The 16,883-nt window shown below is 32.6% G+C and overlaps 1 protein-coding gene across 4 annotated transcripts in view; it reads left to right on the forward strand.

Annotated features, from left to right (window-relative positions):
- The window catches only part of LOC100197120 (anoctamin-4), an 82,766-nt gene that overhangs the window by 24,256 nt on the left and 41,627 nt on the right, over nt 1–16,883 (forward strand). For all 4 annotated transcript variants that reach the window (XM_065811757.1, XM_065811756.1, XM_065811754.1 and 1 more), the window contains exon 3: nt 7,300–7,372. In XM_065811757.1, coding sequence (XP_065667829.1) covers nt 7,300–7,372 — 73 coding nt within the window. The remainder of the gene's footprint in view (nt 1–7,299; nt 7,373–16,883) is intronic.

Here is a 16,883-nt window from a genome sequence, read left to right on the forward strand (position 1 = left end):
ATATATATATATATACATACATATATATATATAGAGAGAGAGAAAGAGAGAGAGAGAGAGTGAGAGAGAGAGAGAGAGAGACAGAGAGAGAGAGAGAGAGAGAGAGAGAGAGATGAATGCGTGAAAAGTTAAAGGTTGTAAAAGTAAATGATAATCCAAGACAACATAAAAAAGAGGATTCAGTGAAAGACTTGCAATGCATTAATATAGGAATGTTGACATTGCAATAGTTTTTTGCAGTGTATAACTGAGTTTAGTTTAAGTTATTACAGTTTTGTTAGAGCTGTTACAGAAAAGAGGACAGATTTAAGATCAGCTGCCTGTTCTAAACGATTGAAAGAAAAGACTTTTTATCAGGATAGGAGTGTAAAAATAAATCAGCAAACAGAGCCACTTTAGATGTAAGATTACAACAGAATTTACCAGAAATGAAGAAAAGTGTCAGAGGATGACTTTAATATGGGGTTGGAAAGTAATGGTTTGATAATCTCAAAATTTTTCCCAGATACACTTTATAAAGCAAGCTTATGAAAAAGTTTAGCATGCCTAACTTTATCAAAAGCTTTTTATATGTCAAGGGCAATTGCCCTGGTCTTGCTGGGTCTATCTAATGAACAATAAAATTTGTCAGTTAGATCTGTTAGCAAGTCAGTTGTAGAGTGAGAAGATTGAAAATCATATTGATTGTCAAAGTGTAAGTTATTAGACCTAAGATAGGTTGTTAGAAATTTGTTGATTAAAGACATAAAGACCTTGCTAATTATAGAGAGATGACTGATCAGGCAATAGTTGGAGTGATCAAAGTGTTCTCCAGGGTTTTTAAAAATTGGAACTAATACTGCCATTTTCCAGCAGGCAGGGAAACAAGATTTAGTCAAGCACTTTTTAAATAGTTTATAGAGAATTGAACAGAGTTCTGAAGAAAACTTTTGTAAGTCTTGAAATTTTTTTGACAAGATGTTTTCTTGATTGCTAATGACAGGGTCATTAGCAATCAATTGGCAGTAGACCCCATTACTTAGATCCAAAGAAGAAACATCTAAGTTCAAATCAGTCTTACAAAGAGCAAGCAGGTCTGGCAAAAGGTAAGATTCAACTGATGAAAACTTTGAAAACCACAAATATTTTTAAATGTAATATGAAGAACCATTAAACTGAGTTTTTGAGTTGTACCCTAAGTAGGATATAACAGGAAGAGTTGCATAGCCACTATCAAAGAGGCGCAAGTAAAAATTTATGAGAATAATCAAAAAGGTCTAGCATCCATTTATCTGGCATCCATCCATTCATCTGGTATCCATTTCTTTGTCATTTCAGCATCCATTCATCAACAATGTAACACAGATTTACATCTACTGCAGCTTAATTGATGAAGAAGCGGTGTGAGGCTAGTTAATAGAATTAATCTAAAGTCTTTACCTAAGAGGCAGTTAACATCTGCCCAAGATAAGTACTCTATTCAAGACACCATCTCTAGCCTATAATCAACCAAGAGCTCTAAAGCAGCGCATTTTTAAGTTAGATTTTATTTCTACTAAGATTTGTCTAAAAAAAAAAACCTGACAGGATAGCAGGACATGGGGCAGGTAGTACTAGGTTTCATGTCACTAATAACAAGATGATTGTAATGATCCTAAACCTTATATAACCTGGAATATTTAAAAGAAGTTATTTCTGTAAGCAGAACTTTAAAATGTTGAATGGGAGATTTTGGAAATAGATTAAGAAAAACTTTACATATAAAGAAATACTGATATTAAAGGTAAGTATGCTATATAGTTGGAGTCACTATTTGGTAACTGAGTTAATATTACAACAGAGATTCAAGTAGAACACAAACAAACATGTAATAATTTATCTTATAGCTGGGTAAAAATATATGAAATCATCCAGACCATGACACCCTTATGTCTCAGAATTTGTTTATTTTTACACTACTTGCAGTCCATATCTAAAAAATAATAACTGCGAAAATTTTAGTTAAAAATACCAATGGGTTCCAGAGATATCGTCACTTGAAATAATGCTGACTCAGCATTTTAGTGATTTTCTGAAATGACTACAAACCTACTTTGACATACAGTATCTTCATAATGGCTTGGGGAAATTTCCTAAAATTTGGTACTCTAATAGATTTTAACTTGAGAAATCCAAAAATAGCACTCTTAAGACTCGATTATCTCAAGAAATGCCTCATTTATCCAATTTTGTTCAAAATTATCGACTTGTAAATTAGTGATTTTTGGAGGTAAAATGAAGACTGTGGCCCAAAATCCCGAGTAAAAAGTTTAATTGTATATCATTATTTCATCTTAGGTCTACTGAAAAAAATTAGATTCATCAATTGTCTCTCTAATACATGAAAATTTGCATGTAGTTGTAACTAATGCGTCAGGTACCCACAATGTATGTGTTTGCATACATCACCAAAATACAAAATTTCTCATTGATGCCATTAGGTGGAATAAAAGTTATAAAGATTTCATGGCATTGATTGTTTGCTCTCTTGAAAATGCAAAATGTATATTGCATCGATGTAACCAATGCCCTGGTATTGAAGTGTTAAAAAGTTTTTTAGTGCAGGAGTTTATGGACCATGAGCATGAAGAAGATGCAGTGTTTAAGCAATGGCAGAGTACTGATCGTACAACACTACTTTCACAGTCATTGCCACTAGATGAATTTAATGATTTATTATGTGACAGCATTGACAACCTTACCACTCATTCATATATTGCAAAAACACAAAGTAGATACTTAAAAAACTGTAAAGAAAATCTTAATCAAAACAAATGCTTAATTTTAGGAGATTTTGCTGAAAACTATCAATATGTTGTTCAGGATGAGGTTCAAAGTTATCACTGGAGCAAAAGTCAATGCTCACTTTATACAATTGTACTTTATTTTATAGAGAACAAACTTCTCAAACATAAATCTTTTTGTTACCTTTCAGAAGATGTTGATCATGACACAGGATTTATTTACAAGACTCAGGAAGATATAACTAGATATATCAAAGAAAATCTACCAGATGTATCAAGTGTGAAATACTTTTCCGATGGTTGTGCAGCACAATTTAAAAATTTTAAAAATTTTATCAATCTTTGTCATCACAGTAAAGACTTTGATGTAAATGCTGAATGGGTATTTTTTGCTACCAGTCATGGTAAATCCCCCTGTGATGGTATTGGTGGGACTGTTAAAAGAGTAGTATGTCAAGAAAGTCTAAAACAAATAACTACTGGGCAGATTTTAGATGGTAATTTAACGTACTTCTTTTGTAAAGCCAAGATAAATGGAATTTATTTCAAGTTATTTTCAAAAGAAGAAATTGATCAAACACGAGCACAATTAGAAAAAAGATATTTAGGTGGAAGAACAGTTCCTGGCACAAGGATGTATCATTATTTTATTTCAATTGCTCCAAACACTATAAGTTATAAAAAAATAAGTACTGATGCATGCACTGAAATATTTGATATCATTCCAAAAAGCAAACATTATGTAGATATTTCATTTAATATTAAAAAAATGGATTATATTGCATGTTTTTATGATGGATTTTGGTGGGTAGGGATTGCTGAAGATGTAAGTGAGCTTGATATAAAAGTCAGATTCATGCATCCACATGGACCAGGTAAAAACTTCTTTTGGCCAATGAGAACTGATGAGTGTTGGGTGCTCAATTCTGAAGTTATATGCCTAATTTCTACACCGCGAACAATATCAGGTCGTACATACAACATATCTGATTTAGATTTGAAGAATATAAACTGTTGGTTACAAAAAAAAATTAATTATGTTTAAAATAATTTTGTTTTTATTTTATTTACCTATTTTGAATTTAAAATGTCTTTTATTTTTTTCAAATTCTTGAATTGTAGGCTGAGAAGGAGGGGTGGGGGTTTTAATAAATCACAAATCACTCCCATCTTATTATGTCAATGACTATATTAGTCTAAAACTACATGAAGATATTGATTGTCAAAATGTTTTAAAAACGTTTTAATATCTTTGGTTTTAAAATTTATGACTTAAAATCGTAAAAAGATCTTTGAAATAAGAGGTAAGTATTTATCGATTTGAAGTAACGCAAATAAACTGTTTGTCAAACTTAAACTGAAAAAATATGTTTTTAAAATGTATTTTAACAATCAACTATTATTTATTCATTTTATGTAAAAAAAAAAAATAAAAAAAAATCTAGGGAGATGGGGGGCGGCGTGGGGCCTCCCGTGGGAGGGGAGGGCATCTTTCTTGGCCCATGACTATAAATATCCTAAACTAGTCAATAAATAACACTATTTGATGTTTTATTCAAATAAATATTTTACAAAATATTTTAATTGCTTTTGTTACAAAATTTAAATTTTTCTAAAAAGACACCATTTTTAAATGCAAATTTTGATCATGTATTAGAGAGACAATTGATGAATCTAATTTTTTTCAGTAGACCTAAGATGAAATAATGATATACAGTGTCTCAAAAAATTATCCGACCAAAAAAGTTTTTCCCAATAAAAAATGTTTACGCTCTAAATTATACTAAAAACAATGAATAGCGATACTTATTTTGTCTGTCATTTTAATTCTATTGGGAATAGTATGTTATTAAGCCTTCATTATATTTGATTCATGCTTCAGTTGGTTTATTATTTGACCTAAAAGAAACTTAGTACTGAATAAGCTTGTAAAAAAATTATCCGACCAAGCCATATTTATGTAAGTTTAATTAATTTTATGTGAAATTTGTTGTAATATTTTATCAAATTTTTATACAATTAATGAAACTGATAACAAAAAACTGTTTTTTTGTAGTAAAAAAAAAGTTTTGTATAAAAAAAGGTTTAATGTTTTTTTAAGTAAAATGGTTGGAGGTAAATGTCACTGGACTGTTTCTCAGAGAAATTTAGCTGTCAATCTAGTCAATCAGGGTAAAACCTATTGTCAGGTGCAGCAAGAGACTGGAATTCCTCATAATACAGTATCCGACATAATGAAGAAGTATAATTTGATCGGAACAGCAGCCACAAAAGAAGGCCAGGGTCGCAAAAAAAAGACTTCTAAGAGTTGTGATAGAAACTTAATTATACAAGTCAAGAAAAATCGCTTCATTTCTGCTCGAAAACTGGCTGAGCAAGCTGAAGAGAATTATGGAATCAAATTATCCCATCAGACAATCAGAAATCGTATCCGAAACCAGGGATTTCAAGGACGACTTGTGCGTAATAAACCATATTTGAGTAAGAAACACATGAAAAGAAGATTGGAGTTTGCTAAGAAGTTCAAAAACATGCCGTTAAGTTTCTGGAAAAAAATCCTTTGGAGTGACGAATCAAAATTCAACTTAAAGTCATCTGATGGAGCCCAAAAAGTTTGGAGAAAAGCTGGAGAAGCCTACAAATTAAGCTGCGTGAGAGGAACTGTCAAGTATGGTGGCGGTAACGTGATGGTATGGGGTTCAATGGCTTGGAAGGGTGTTGGAAAACTCCAATTTATTGATACTATAATGGATCAGGTGCAATACAGACACATATTAAAGCAAAATTTGAAGTCATCTGCTCGAAAACTTCGGCTAGGATCTGATTTTACATTTCAGCAAGATAACGATCCCAAGCATTGTGCCACTAAAACAAAGGAGTGGTTTGCTGAAAATAATGTTGAAGTCTTGGAATGGCCTGCACAATCACCGGACCTTAATCCCATTGAACATTTGTGGGAAATTGTAGACCGAAAAATTGGAGATCGGTCATTTTCCAAAAAAGAAAACCTCAAAGTGGCAATTGAAGAGGCCTGGGAAAAGATTCAATCAGAAGAAACAAAATCTTCAGTCGAATCAATGCCTAGACGTCTAGAAGCTGTAATCCAAGCAAAGGGAGGCCCAACAAAGTATTAAAATAATTGTTTTGTTTTATAACAATTTATTATGGAACAAATAATGCGTTTGGTCGAATATTTTTTTGACAATAAAAAAACGACCTAAGTTCATTTATTTAAAGACTGAAAACTTTGTGATTCATATTTTACATTGAAATAAAGAAAATCTATTTAAAAACATGTTCTTTTATCTTTATTAATCTTGAGTTTGCCAAAAAAGTCTAAATTTACAAAAATACAGCACTTTTTTTAGGAAAAATATTTAAAAAAGTGTTTGGTCGGATAATTTTTTGAGACACTGTACAATTAAACTTTTTACTCGGGATTTTGGGCCACAGTCTTTATTTTACCTCCAAAAATCACTAATTTACAAGTCAATAATTTTGAACAAAATTGGACAAATGAGGCATTTCTTGAGATAATCGAGTCTTGAGGGTGCTTTTTTTGGATTCCTCAAGTTAAAATCTATTAGAGTACCAAATTTTAGGAAACTTCTCCAAGCCATTATGATACTGTATGTCAAAGTTGGTTTGTAGTCACTTCAGAAAATCACTAAAATGCTGAGTCAGCATTATTTCAAGTGACGATATCTCTGGAACCCATTGGTATTTTTAACTAAAATTTTCGCAGTTATTATTTTTTAGATATGGACTGCAACTGGTGTAAAAATAAACAAATTCTGAGGCGTAAGGGTGTCGAAAATTATTTTTTTGGATGATTTCATATATTTTTACCCAGCTCTTATGCAGTTAACTTTATATTAAAAGATACTTTATGAAAAAAATGATTGAGTTGAATATTGTTATATAAAAGTCTTTTTGTTTTTATTTTGAAATAAACTTAAGAAGAGAGCATTCAAAACATGCAGCAAGATTTAAAAACAAGTGAATTTTGACAATTTTGTTTCGATTTAGTAAAAAAATTGTTCTTGATGAAGTGTTTATGAAACATTTCTTTTTTATATGATTTTTTCCAATTTAAAACAAATAACACATTTTTTACTACTTTTAAACTGTTTTTAACTATATTATGTTTTTAATCGCACTTATTTTTTAATCTAGTTTTTGACTATATTATGTGTTTAATCACACTCATTTTTTAATCTAGTTTTTGACTATATTATGTGTTTAATAAAACTCATTTTAATCTAGTTTTTAAGAATAAGTTCTTTAAAATTAAAAATTTTTTCAATTTAACAATAAAATATTAGTTTTAGCATACCATTATTAAAAAAAAAGCAAAAATTATATTTAGATTTAAAAAAAAAATCAATGTTAACTTGTTTAAAAGTTATTATTTGTTAAAAGTGATGCAAAAATGTTTTCGTATAAAAATAATAGATAAATTAAATTATATAATATAAAAATATTTAAATTCTCAAAAAATTAGTTTTTATAATTAATAATAATTAACTTTTTCTAGGCAAATGAAGAACATAATTTACATTCAAGTATACTAAATAGGTGCTTCTTTCATCTTAAAACAGAATTTGTAGGTATGTGTTTGTATACTTTGTACACTTTTAAATGTTTTCAATTTTTGTGTTACTTTATCTATAATCTTAGATCTAAAATCTAGAGTAGGATAATCAACAAATCTAGAGTAGGATAATCAACAAATCTAGAGTAGGATAATCAACAATCTAGAGTAGGATAATCAACAAATCTAGAGTAGGATAATCAACAAATCTAGAGTAGGATAATCAACAAATCTAGAGTAGGGTAATCAACAAATCTAGAGTAGGGTAATCAACAAATCTAGAGTAGGGTAATCAACAAATCTAGAGTAGGGTAATCAACAAATCTAGAGTAGGGTAATCAACAAATCTAGAGTAGGGTAATCAACAAATCTAGAGTAGGGTAATCAACAAATCTAGAGTAGGGTAATCAACAAATCTAGAGTAGGGTAATCAACAAATCTAGAGTAGGGTAATCAACAAATCTAGAGTAGGGTAATCAACAAATCTAGAGTAGGGTAATCAACAAATCTAGAGTAGGGTAATCAACAAATCTAGAGTAGGGTAATCAACAAATCTAGAGTAGGGTAATCAACAAATCTAGAGTAGGGTAATCAACAAATCTAGAGTAGGGTAATCAACAAATCTAGAGTAGGGTAATCAACAAATCTAGAGTAGGGTAATCAACAAATCTAGAGTAGGGTAATCAACAAATCTAGAGTAGGGTAATCAACAAATCTAGAGTAGGGTAATCAACAAATCTAGAGTAGGGTAATCAACAAATCTAGAGTAGGGTAATCAACAAATCTAGAGTAGGGTAATCAACAAATCTAGAGTAGGGTAATCAACAAATCTAGAGTAGGGTAATCAACAAATCTAGAGTAGGGTAATCAACAAATCTAGAGTAGGGTAATCAACAAATCTAGAGTAGGGTAATCAACAAATCTAGAGTAGGGTAATCAACAAATCTAGAGTAGGGTAATCAACAAATCTAGAGTAGGGTAATCAACAAATCTAGAGTAGGGTAATCAACAAATCTAGAGTAGGGTAATCAACAAATCTAGAGTAGGGTAATCAACAAATCTAGAGTAGGGTAATCAACAAATCTAGAGTAGGGTAATCAACAAATCTAGAGTAGGGTAATCAACAAATCTAGAGTAGGGTAATCAACAAATCTAGAGTAGGGTAATCAACAAATCTAGAGTAGGATAATCAACAAATCTAGAGTAGGGTAATCAACAAATCTTGAGTAGGATAATCAACAAGTCTAGAGTAGGATAATCAACAAATCTAGAGTAGGATAATCAACAAATCTAGAGTAGGATAATCAACAAATCTAGAGTAGGGTAATCAACAAATCTAGAGTAGGGTAATCAACAAATCTAGAGTAAGATAATCAACAAATCTAGAGTAAGATAATCAACAAATCTAGAGTAGGTTAATCAACAAATCTAGAGTAGGGTAATCAACAAATCTAGAGTAGGGTAATCAACAAATCTAGAGTAGGGTAATCAACAAATCTAGAGTAGGGTAATCAACAAATCTAGAGTAGGGTAATCAACAAATCTAGAGTAGGGTAATCAACAAATCTAGAGTAGGGTAATCAACAAATCTAGAGTAGGGTAATCAACAAATCTAGAGTAGGGTAATCAACAAATCTAGAGTAGGGTAATCAACAAATCTAGAGTAGGGTAATCAACAAATCTAGAGTAGGATAATCAACAAATCTAGAGTAGGATAATCAACAAATCTGGAGTAGGGTAATCAACAAATTTAGAGTAGGGTATTCAACAAATCTAGAGTAGGGTAATCAACAAATCTAGAGTAGGGTAATCAACAAATCTAGAGTAGGGTAATCAACAAATCTAGAGTAGGGTAATCAACAAATCTAGAGTAGGGTAATCAACAAATCTAGAGTAGGGTAATCAACAAATCTAGAGTAGGGTAATCAACAAATCTAGAGTAGGGTATTCAACAAATCTAGAGTAGGGTAGTCAACAAATCTAGAGTAGGGTAATCAACAAATCTAGAGTAGGGTAATCAACAAATCTAGAGTAGGGTAATCAACAAATCTAGAGTAGGGTAATCAACAAATCTAGAGTAGGGTAATCAACAAATCTAGAGTAGGGTAATCAACAAATCTAGAGTAGGGTAATCAACAAATCTAGAGTAGGGTAATCAACAAATCTAGAGTAGGGTAATCAACAAATCTAGAGTAGGGTAATCAACAAATCTAGAGTAGGGTAATCAACAAATCTAGAGTAGGGTAATCAACAAATCTAGAGTAGGGTAATCAACAAATCTAGAGTAGGGTAATCAACAAATCTAGAGTAGGGTAATCAACAAATCTAGAGTAGGGTAATCAACAAATCTAGAGTAGGGTAATCAACAAATCTAGAGTAGGGTAATCAACAAATCTAGAGTAGGGTAATCAACAAATCTAGAGTAGGGTAATCAACAAATCTAGAGTAGGGTAATCAACAAATCTAGAGTAGGGTAATCAACAAATCTAGAGTAGGGTAATCAACAAATCTAGAGTAGGGTAATCAACAAATCTAGAGTAGGGTAATCAACAAATCTAGAGTAGGGTAATCAACAAATCTAGAGTAGGGTAATCAACAAATCTAGAGTAGGGTAATCAACAAATCTAGAGTAGGGTAATCAACAAATCTAGAGTAGGGTAATCAACAAATCTAGAGTAGGGTAATCAACAAATCTAGAGTAGGGTAATCAACAAATCTAGAGTAGGGTAATCAACAAATCTAGAGTAGGGTAATCAACAAATCTAGAGTAGGGTAATCAACAAATCTAGAGTAGGGTAATCAACAAATCTAGAGTAGGGTAATCAACAAATCTAGAGTAGGGTAATCAACAAATCTAGAGTAGGGTAATCAACAAATCTAGAGTAGGGTAATCAACAAATCTAGAGTAGGGTAATCAACAAATCTAGAGTAGGGTAATCAACAAATCTAGAGTAGGGTAATCAACAAATCTAGAGTAGGGTAATCAACAAATCTAGAGTAGGGTAATCAACAAATCTAGAGTAGGGTAATCAACAAATCTAGAGTAGGGTAATCAACAAATCTAGAGTAGGGTAATCAACAAATCTAGAGTAGGGTAATCAACAAATCTAGAGTAGGGTAATCAACAAATCTAGAGTAGGGTAATCAACAAATCTAGAGTAGGGTAATCAACAAATCTAGAGTAGGGTAATCAACAAATCTAGAGTAGGGTAATCAACAAATCTAGAGTAGGGTAATCAACAAATCTAGAGTAGGGTAATCAACAAATCTAGAGTAGGGTAATCAACAAATCTAGAGTAGGGTAATCAACAAATCTAGAGTAGGGTAATCAACAAATCTAGAGTAGGGTAATCAACAAATCTAGAGTAGGGTAATCAACAAATCTAGAGTAGGGTAATCAACAAATCTAGAGTAGGGTAATCAACAAATCTAGAGTAGGGTAATCAACAAATCTAGAGTAGGGTAATCAACAAATCTAGAGTAGGGTAATCAACAAATCTAGAGTAGGGTAATCAACAAATCTAGAGTAGGGTAATCAACAAATCTAGAGTAGGGTAATCAACAAATCTAGAGTAGGGTAATCAACAAATCTAGAGTAGGGTAATCAACAAATCTAGAGTAGGGTAATCAACAAATCTAGAGTAGGGTAATCAACAAATCTAGAGTAGGGTAATCAACAAATCTAGAGTAGGGTAATCAACAAATCTAGAGTAGGGTAATCAACAAATCTAGAGTAGGGTAATCAACAAATCTAGAGTAGGGTAATCAACAAATCTAGAGTAGGGTAATCAACAAATCTAGAGTAGGGTAATCAACAAATCTAGAGTAGGGTAATCAACAAATCTAGAGTAGGGTAATCAACAAATCTAGAGTAGGGTAATCAACAAATCTAGAGTAGGGTAATCAACAAATCTAGAGTAGGGTAATCAACAAATCTAGAGTAGGGTAATCAACAAATCTAGAGTAGGGTAATCAACAAATCTAGAGTAGGGTAATCAACAAATCTAGAGTAGGGTAATCAACAAATCTAGAGTAGGGTAATCAACAAATCTAGAGTAGGGTAATCAACAAATCTAGAGTAGGGTAATCAACAAATCTAGAGTAGGGTAATCAACAAATCTAGAGTAGGGTAATCAACAAATCTAGAGTAGGGTAATCAACAAATCTAGAGTAGGGTAATCAACAAATCTAGAGTAGGGTAATCAACAAATCTAGAGTAGGGTAATCAACAAATCTAGAGTAGGGTAATCAACAAATCTAGAGTAGGGTAATCAACAAATCTAGAGTAGGGTAATCAACAAATCTAGAGTAGGGTAATCAACAAATCTAGAGTAGGGTAATCAACAAATCTAGAGTAGGGTAATCAACAAATCTAGAGTAGGGTAATCAACAAATCTAGAGTAGGGTAATCAACAAATCTAGAGTAGGGTAATCAACAAATCTAGAGTAGGGTAATCAACAAATCTAGAGTAGGGTAATCAACAAATCTAGAGTAGGGTAATCAACAAATCTAGAGTAGGGTAATCAACAAATCTAGAGTAGGGTAATCAACAAATCTAGAGTAGGGTAATCAACAAATCTAGAGTAGGGTAATCAACAAATCTAGAGTAGGGTAATCAACAAATCTAGAGTAGGGTAATCAACAAATCTAGAGTAGGGTAATCAACAAATCTAGAGTAGGGTAATCAACAAATCTAGAGTAGGGTAATCAACAAATCTAGAGTAGGGTAATCAACAAATCTAGAGTAGGGTAATCAACAAATCTAGAGTAGGGTAATCAACAAATCTAGAGTAGGGTAATCAACAAATCTAGAGTAGGGTAATCAACAAATCTAGAGTAGGGTAATCAACAAATCTAGAGTAGGGTAATCAACAAATCTAGAGTAGGGTAATCAACAAATCTAGAGTAGGGTAATCAACAAATCTAGAGTAGGGTAATCAACAAATCTAGAGTAGGGTAATCAACAAATCTAGAGTAGGGTAATCAACAAATCTAGAGTAGGGTAATCAACAAATCTAGAGTAGGGTAATCAACAAATCTAGAGTAGGGTAATCAACAAATCTAGAGTAGGGTAATCAACAAATCTAGAGTAGGGTAATCAACAAATCTAGAGTAGGGTAATCAACAAATCTAGAGTAGGGTAATCAACAAATCTAGAGTAGGGTAATCAACAAATCTAGAGTAGGGTAATCAACAAATCTAGAGTAGGGTAATCAACAAATCTAGAGTAGGGTAATCAACAAATCTAGAGTAGGGTAATCAACAAATCTAGAGTAGGGTAATCAACAAATCTAGAGTAGGGTAATCAACAAATCTAGAGTAGGGTAATCAACAAATCTAGAGTAGGGTAATCAACAAATCTAGAGTAGGGTAATCAACAAATCTAGAGTAGGGTAATCAACAAATCTAGAGTAGGGTAATCAACAAATCTAGAGTAGGGTAATCAACAAATCTAGAGTAGGGTAATCAACAAATCTAGAGTAGGGTAATCAACAAATCTAGAGTAGGGTAATCAACAAATCTAGAGTAGGGTAATCAACAAATCTAGAGTAGGGTAATCAACAAATCTAGAGTAGGGTAATCAACAAATCTAGAGTAGGGTAATCAACAAATCTAGAGTAGGGTAATCAACAAATCTAGAGTAGGGTAATCAACAAATCTAGAGTAGGGTAATCAACAAATCTAGAGTAGGGTAATCAACAAATCTAGAGTAGGGTAATCAACAAATCTAGAGTAGGGTAATCAACAAATCTAGAGTAGGGTAATCAACAAATCTAGAGTAGGGTAATCAACAAATCTAGAGTAGGGTAATCAACAAATCTAGAGTAGGGTAATCAACAAATCTAGAGTAGGGTAATCAACAAATCTAGAGTAGGGTAATCAACAAATCTAGAGTAGGGTAATCAACAAATCTAGAGTAGGGTAATCAACAAATCTAGAGTAGGGTAATCAACAAATCTAGAGTAGGGTAATCAACAAATCTAGAGTAGGGTAATCAACAAATCTAGAGTAGGGTAATCAACAAATCTAGAGTAGGGTAATCAACAAATCTAGAGTAGGGTAATCAACAAATCTAGAGTAGGGTAATCAACAAATCTAGAGTAGGGTAATCAACAAATCTAGAGTAGGGTAATCAACAAATCTAGAGTAGGGTAATCAACAAATCTAGAGTAGGGTAATCAACAAATCTAGAGTAGGGTAATCAACAAATCTAGAGTAGGGTAATCAACAAATCTAGAGTAGGGTAATCAACAAATCTAGAGTAGGGTAATCAACAAATCTAGAGTAGGGTAATCAACAAATCTAGAGTAGGGTAATCAACAAATCTAGAGTAGGGTAATCAACAAATCTAGAGTAGGGTAATCAACAAATCTAGAGTAGGGTAATCAACAAATCTAGAGTAGGGTAATCAACAAATCTAGAGTAGGGTAATCAACAAATCTAGAGTAGGGTAATCAACAAATCTAGAGTAGGGTAATCAACAAATCTAGAGTAGGGTAATCAACAAATCTAGAGTAGGGTAATCAACAAATCTAGAGTAGGGTAATCAACAAATCTAGAGTAGGGTAATCAACAAATCTAGAGTAGGGTAATCAACAAATCTAGAGTAGGGTAATCAACAAATCTAGAGTAGGGTAATCAACAAATCTAGAGTAGGGTAATCAACAAATCTAGAGTAGGGTAATCAACAAATCTAGAGTAGGGTAATCAACAAATCTAGAGTAGGGTAATCAACAAATCTAGAGTAGGGTAATCAACAAATCTAGAGTAGGGTAATCAACAAATCTAGAGTAGGGTAATCAACAAATCTAGAGTAGGGTAATCAACAAATCTAGAGTAGGGTAATCAACAAATCTAGAGTAGGGTAATCAACAAATCTAGAGTAGGGTAATCAACAAATCTAGAGTAGGGTAATCAACAAATCTAGAGTAGGGTAATCAACAAATCTAGAGTAGGGTAATCAACAAATCTAGAGTAGGGTAATCAACAAATCTAGAGTAGGGTAATCAACAAATCTAGAGTAGGGTAATCAACAAATCTAGAGTAGGGTAATCAACAAATCTAGAGTAGGGTAATCAACAAATCTAGAGTAGGGTAATCAACAAATCTAGAGTAGGGTAATCAACAAATCTAGAGTAGGGTAATCAACAAATCTAGAGTAGGGTAATCAACAAATCTAGAGTAGGGTAATCAACAAATCTAGAGTAGGGTAATCAACAAATCTAGAGTAGGGTAATCAACAAATCTAGAGTAGGGTAATCAACAAATCTAGAGTAGGGTAATCAACAAATCTAGAGTAGGGTAATCAACAAATCTAGAGTAGGGTAATCAACAAATCTAGAGTAGGGTAATCAACAAATCTAGAGTAGGGTAATCAACAAATCTAGAGTAGGGTAATCAACAAATCTAGAGTAGGGTAATCAACAAATCTAGAGTAGGGTAATCAACAAATCTAGAGTAGGGTAATCAACAAATCTAGAGTAGGGTAATCAACAAATCTAGAGTAGGGTAATCAACAAATCTAGAGTAGGGTAATCAACAAATCTAGAGTAGGGTAATCAACAAATCTAGAGTAGGGTAATCAACAAATCTAGAGTAGGGTAATCAACAAATCTAGAGTAGGGTAATCAACAAATCTAGAGTAGGGTAATCAACAAATCTAGAGTAGGGTAATCAACAAATCTAGAGTAGGGTAATCAACAAATCTAGAGTAGGGTAATCAACAAATCTAGAGTAGGGTAATCAACAAATCTAGAGTAGGGTAATCAACAAATCTAGAGTAGGGTAATCAACAAATCTAGAGTAGGGTAATCAACAAATCTAGAGTAGGGTAATCAACAAATCTAGAGTAGGGTAATCAACAAATCTAGAGTAGGGTAATCAACAAATCTAGAGTAGGGTAATCAACAAATCTAGAGTAGGGTAATCAACAAATCTAGAGTAGGGTAATCAACAAATCTAGAGTAGGGTAATCAACAAATCTAGAGTAGGGTAATCAACAAATCTAGAGTAGGGTAATCAACAAATCTAGAGTAGGGTAATCAACAAATCTAGAGTAGGGTAATCAACAAATCTAGAGTAGGGTAATCAACAAATCTAGAGTAGGGTAATCAACAAATCTAGAGTAGGGTAATCAACAAATCTAGAGTAGGGTAATCAACAAATCTAGAGTAGGGTAATCAACAAATCTAGAGTAGGGTAATCAACAAATCTAGAGTAGGGTAATCAACAAATCTAGAGTAGGGTAATCAACAAATCTAGAGTAGGGTAATCAACAAATCTAGAGTAGGGTAATCAACAAATCTAGAGTAGGGTAATCAACAAATCTAGAGTAGGGTAATCAACAAATCTAGAGTAGGGTAATCAACAAATCTAGAGTAGGGTAATCAACAAATCTAGAGTAGGGTAATCAACAAATCTAGAGTAGGGTAATCAACAAATCTAGAGTAGGGTAATCAACAAATCTAGAGTAGGGTAATCAACAAATCTAGAGTAGGGTAATCAACAAATCTAGAGTAGGGTAATCAACAAATCTAGAGTAGGGTAATCAACAAATCTAGAGTAGGGTAATCAACAAATCTAGAGTAGGGTAATCAACAAATCTAGAGTAGGGTAATCAACAAATCTAGAGTAGGGTAATCAACAAATCTAGAGTAGGGTAATCAACAAATCTAGAGTAGGGTAATCAACAAATCTAGAGTAGGGTAATCAACAAATCTAGAGTAGGGTAATCAACAAATCTAGAGTAGGGTAATCAACAAATCTAGAGTAGGGTAATCAACAAATCTAGAGTAGGGTAATCAACAAATCTAGAGTAGGGTAATCAACAAATCTAGAGTAGGGTAATCAACAAATCTAGAGTAGGGTAATCAACAAATCTAGAGTAGGGTAATCAACAAATCTAGAGTAGGGTAATCAACAAATCTAGAGTAGGGTAATCAACAAATCTAGAGTAGGGTAATCAACAAATCTAGAGTAGGGTAATCAACAAATCTAGAGTAGGGTAATCAACAAATCTAGAGTAGGGTAATCAACAAATCTAGAGTAGGGTAATCAACAAATCTAGAGTAGGGTAATCAACAAATCTAGAGTAGGGTAATCAACAAATCTAGAGTAGGGTAATCAACAAATCTAGAGTAGGGTAATCAACAAATCTAGAGTAGGGTAATCAACAAATCTAGAGTAGGGTAATCAACAAATCTAGAGTAGGGTAATCAACAAATCTAGAGTAGGGTAATCAACAAATCTAGAGTAGGGTAATCAACAAATCTAGAGTAGGGTAATCAACAAATCTAGAGTAGGGTAATCAACAAATCTAGAGTAGGGTAATCAACAAATCTAGAGTAGGGTAATCAACAAATCTAGAGTAGGGTAATCAACAAATCTAGAGTAGGGTAATCAACAAATCTAGAGTAGGGTAATCAACAAATCTAGAGTAGGGTAATCAACAAATCTAGAGTAGGGTAATCAACAAATCTAGAGTAGGGTAATCAACAAATCTAGAGTAGGGTAATCAACAAATCTA

The sequence above is a fragment of the Hydra vulgaris genome, chromosome 12 (genome assembly GCF_038396675.1).
Source record: "Hydra vulgaris chromosome 12, alternate assembly HydraT2T_AEP".
Classification (NCBI taxonomy): Eukaryota; Metazoa; Cnidaria; class Hydrozoa; order Anthoathecata; family Hydridae; genus Hydra; species Hydra vulgaris.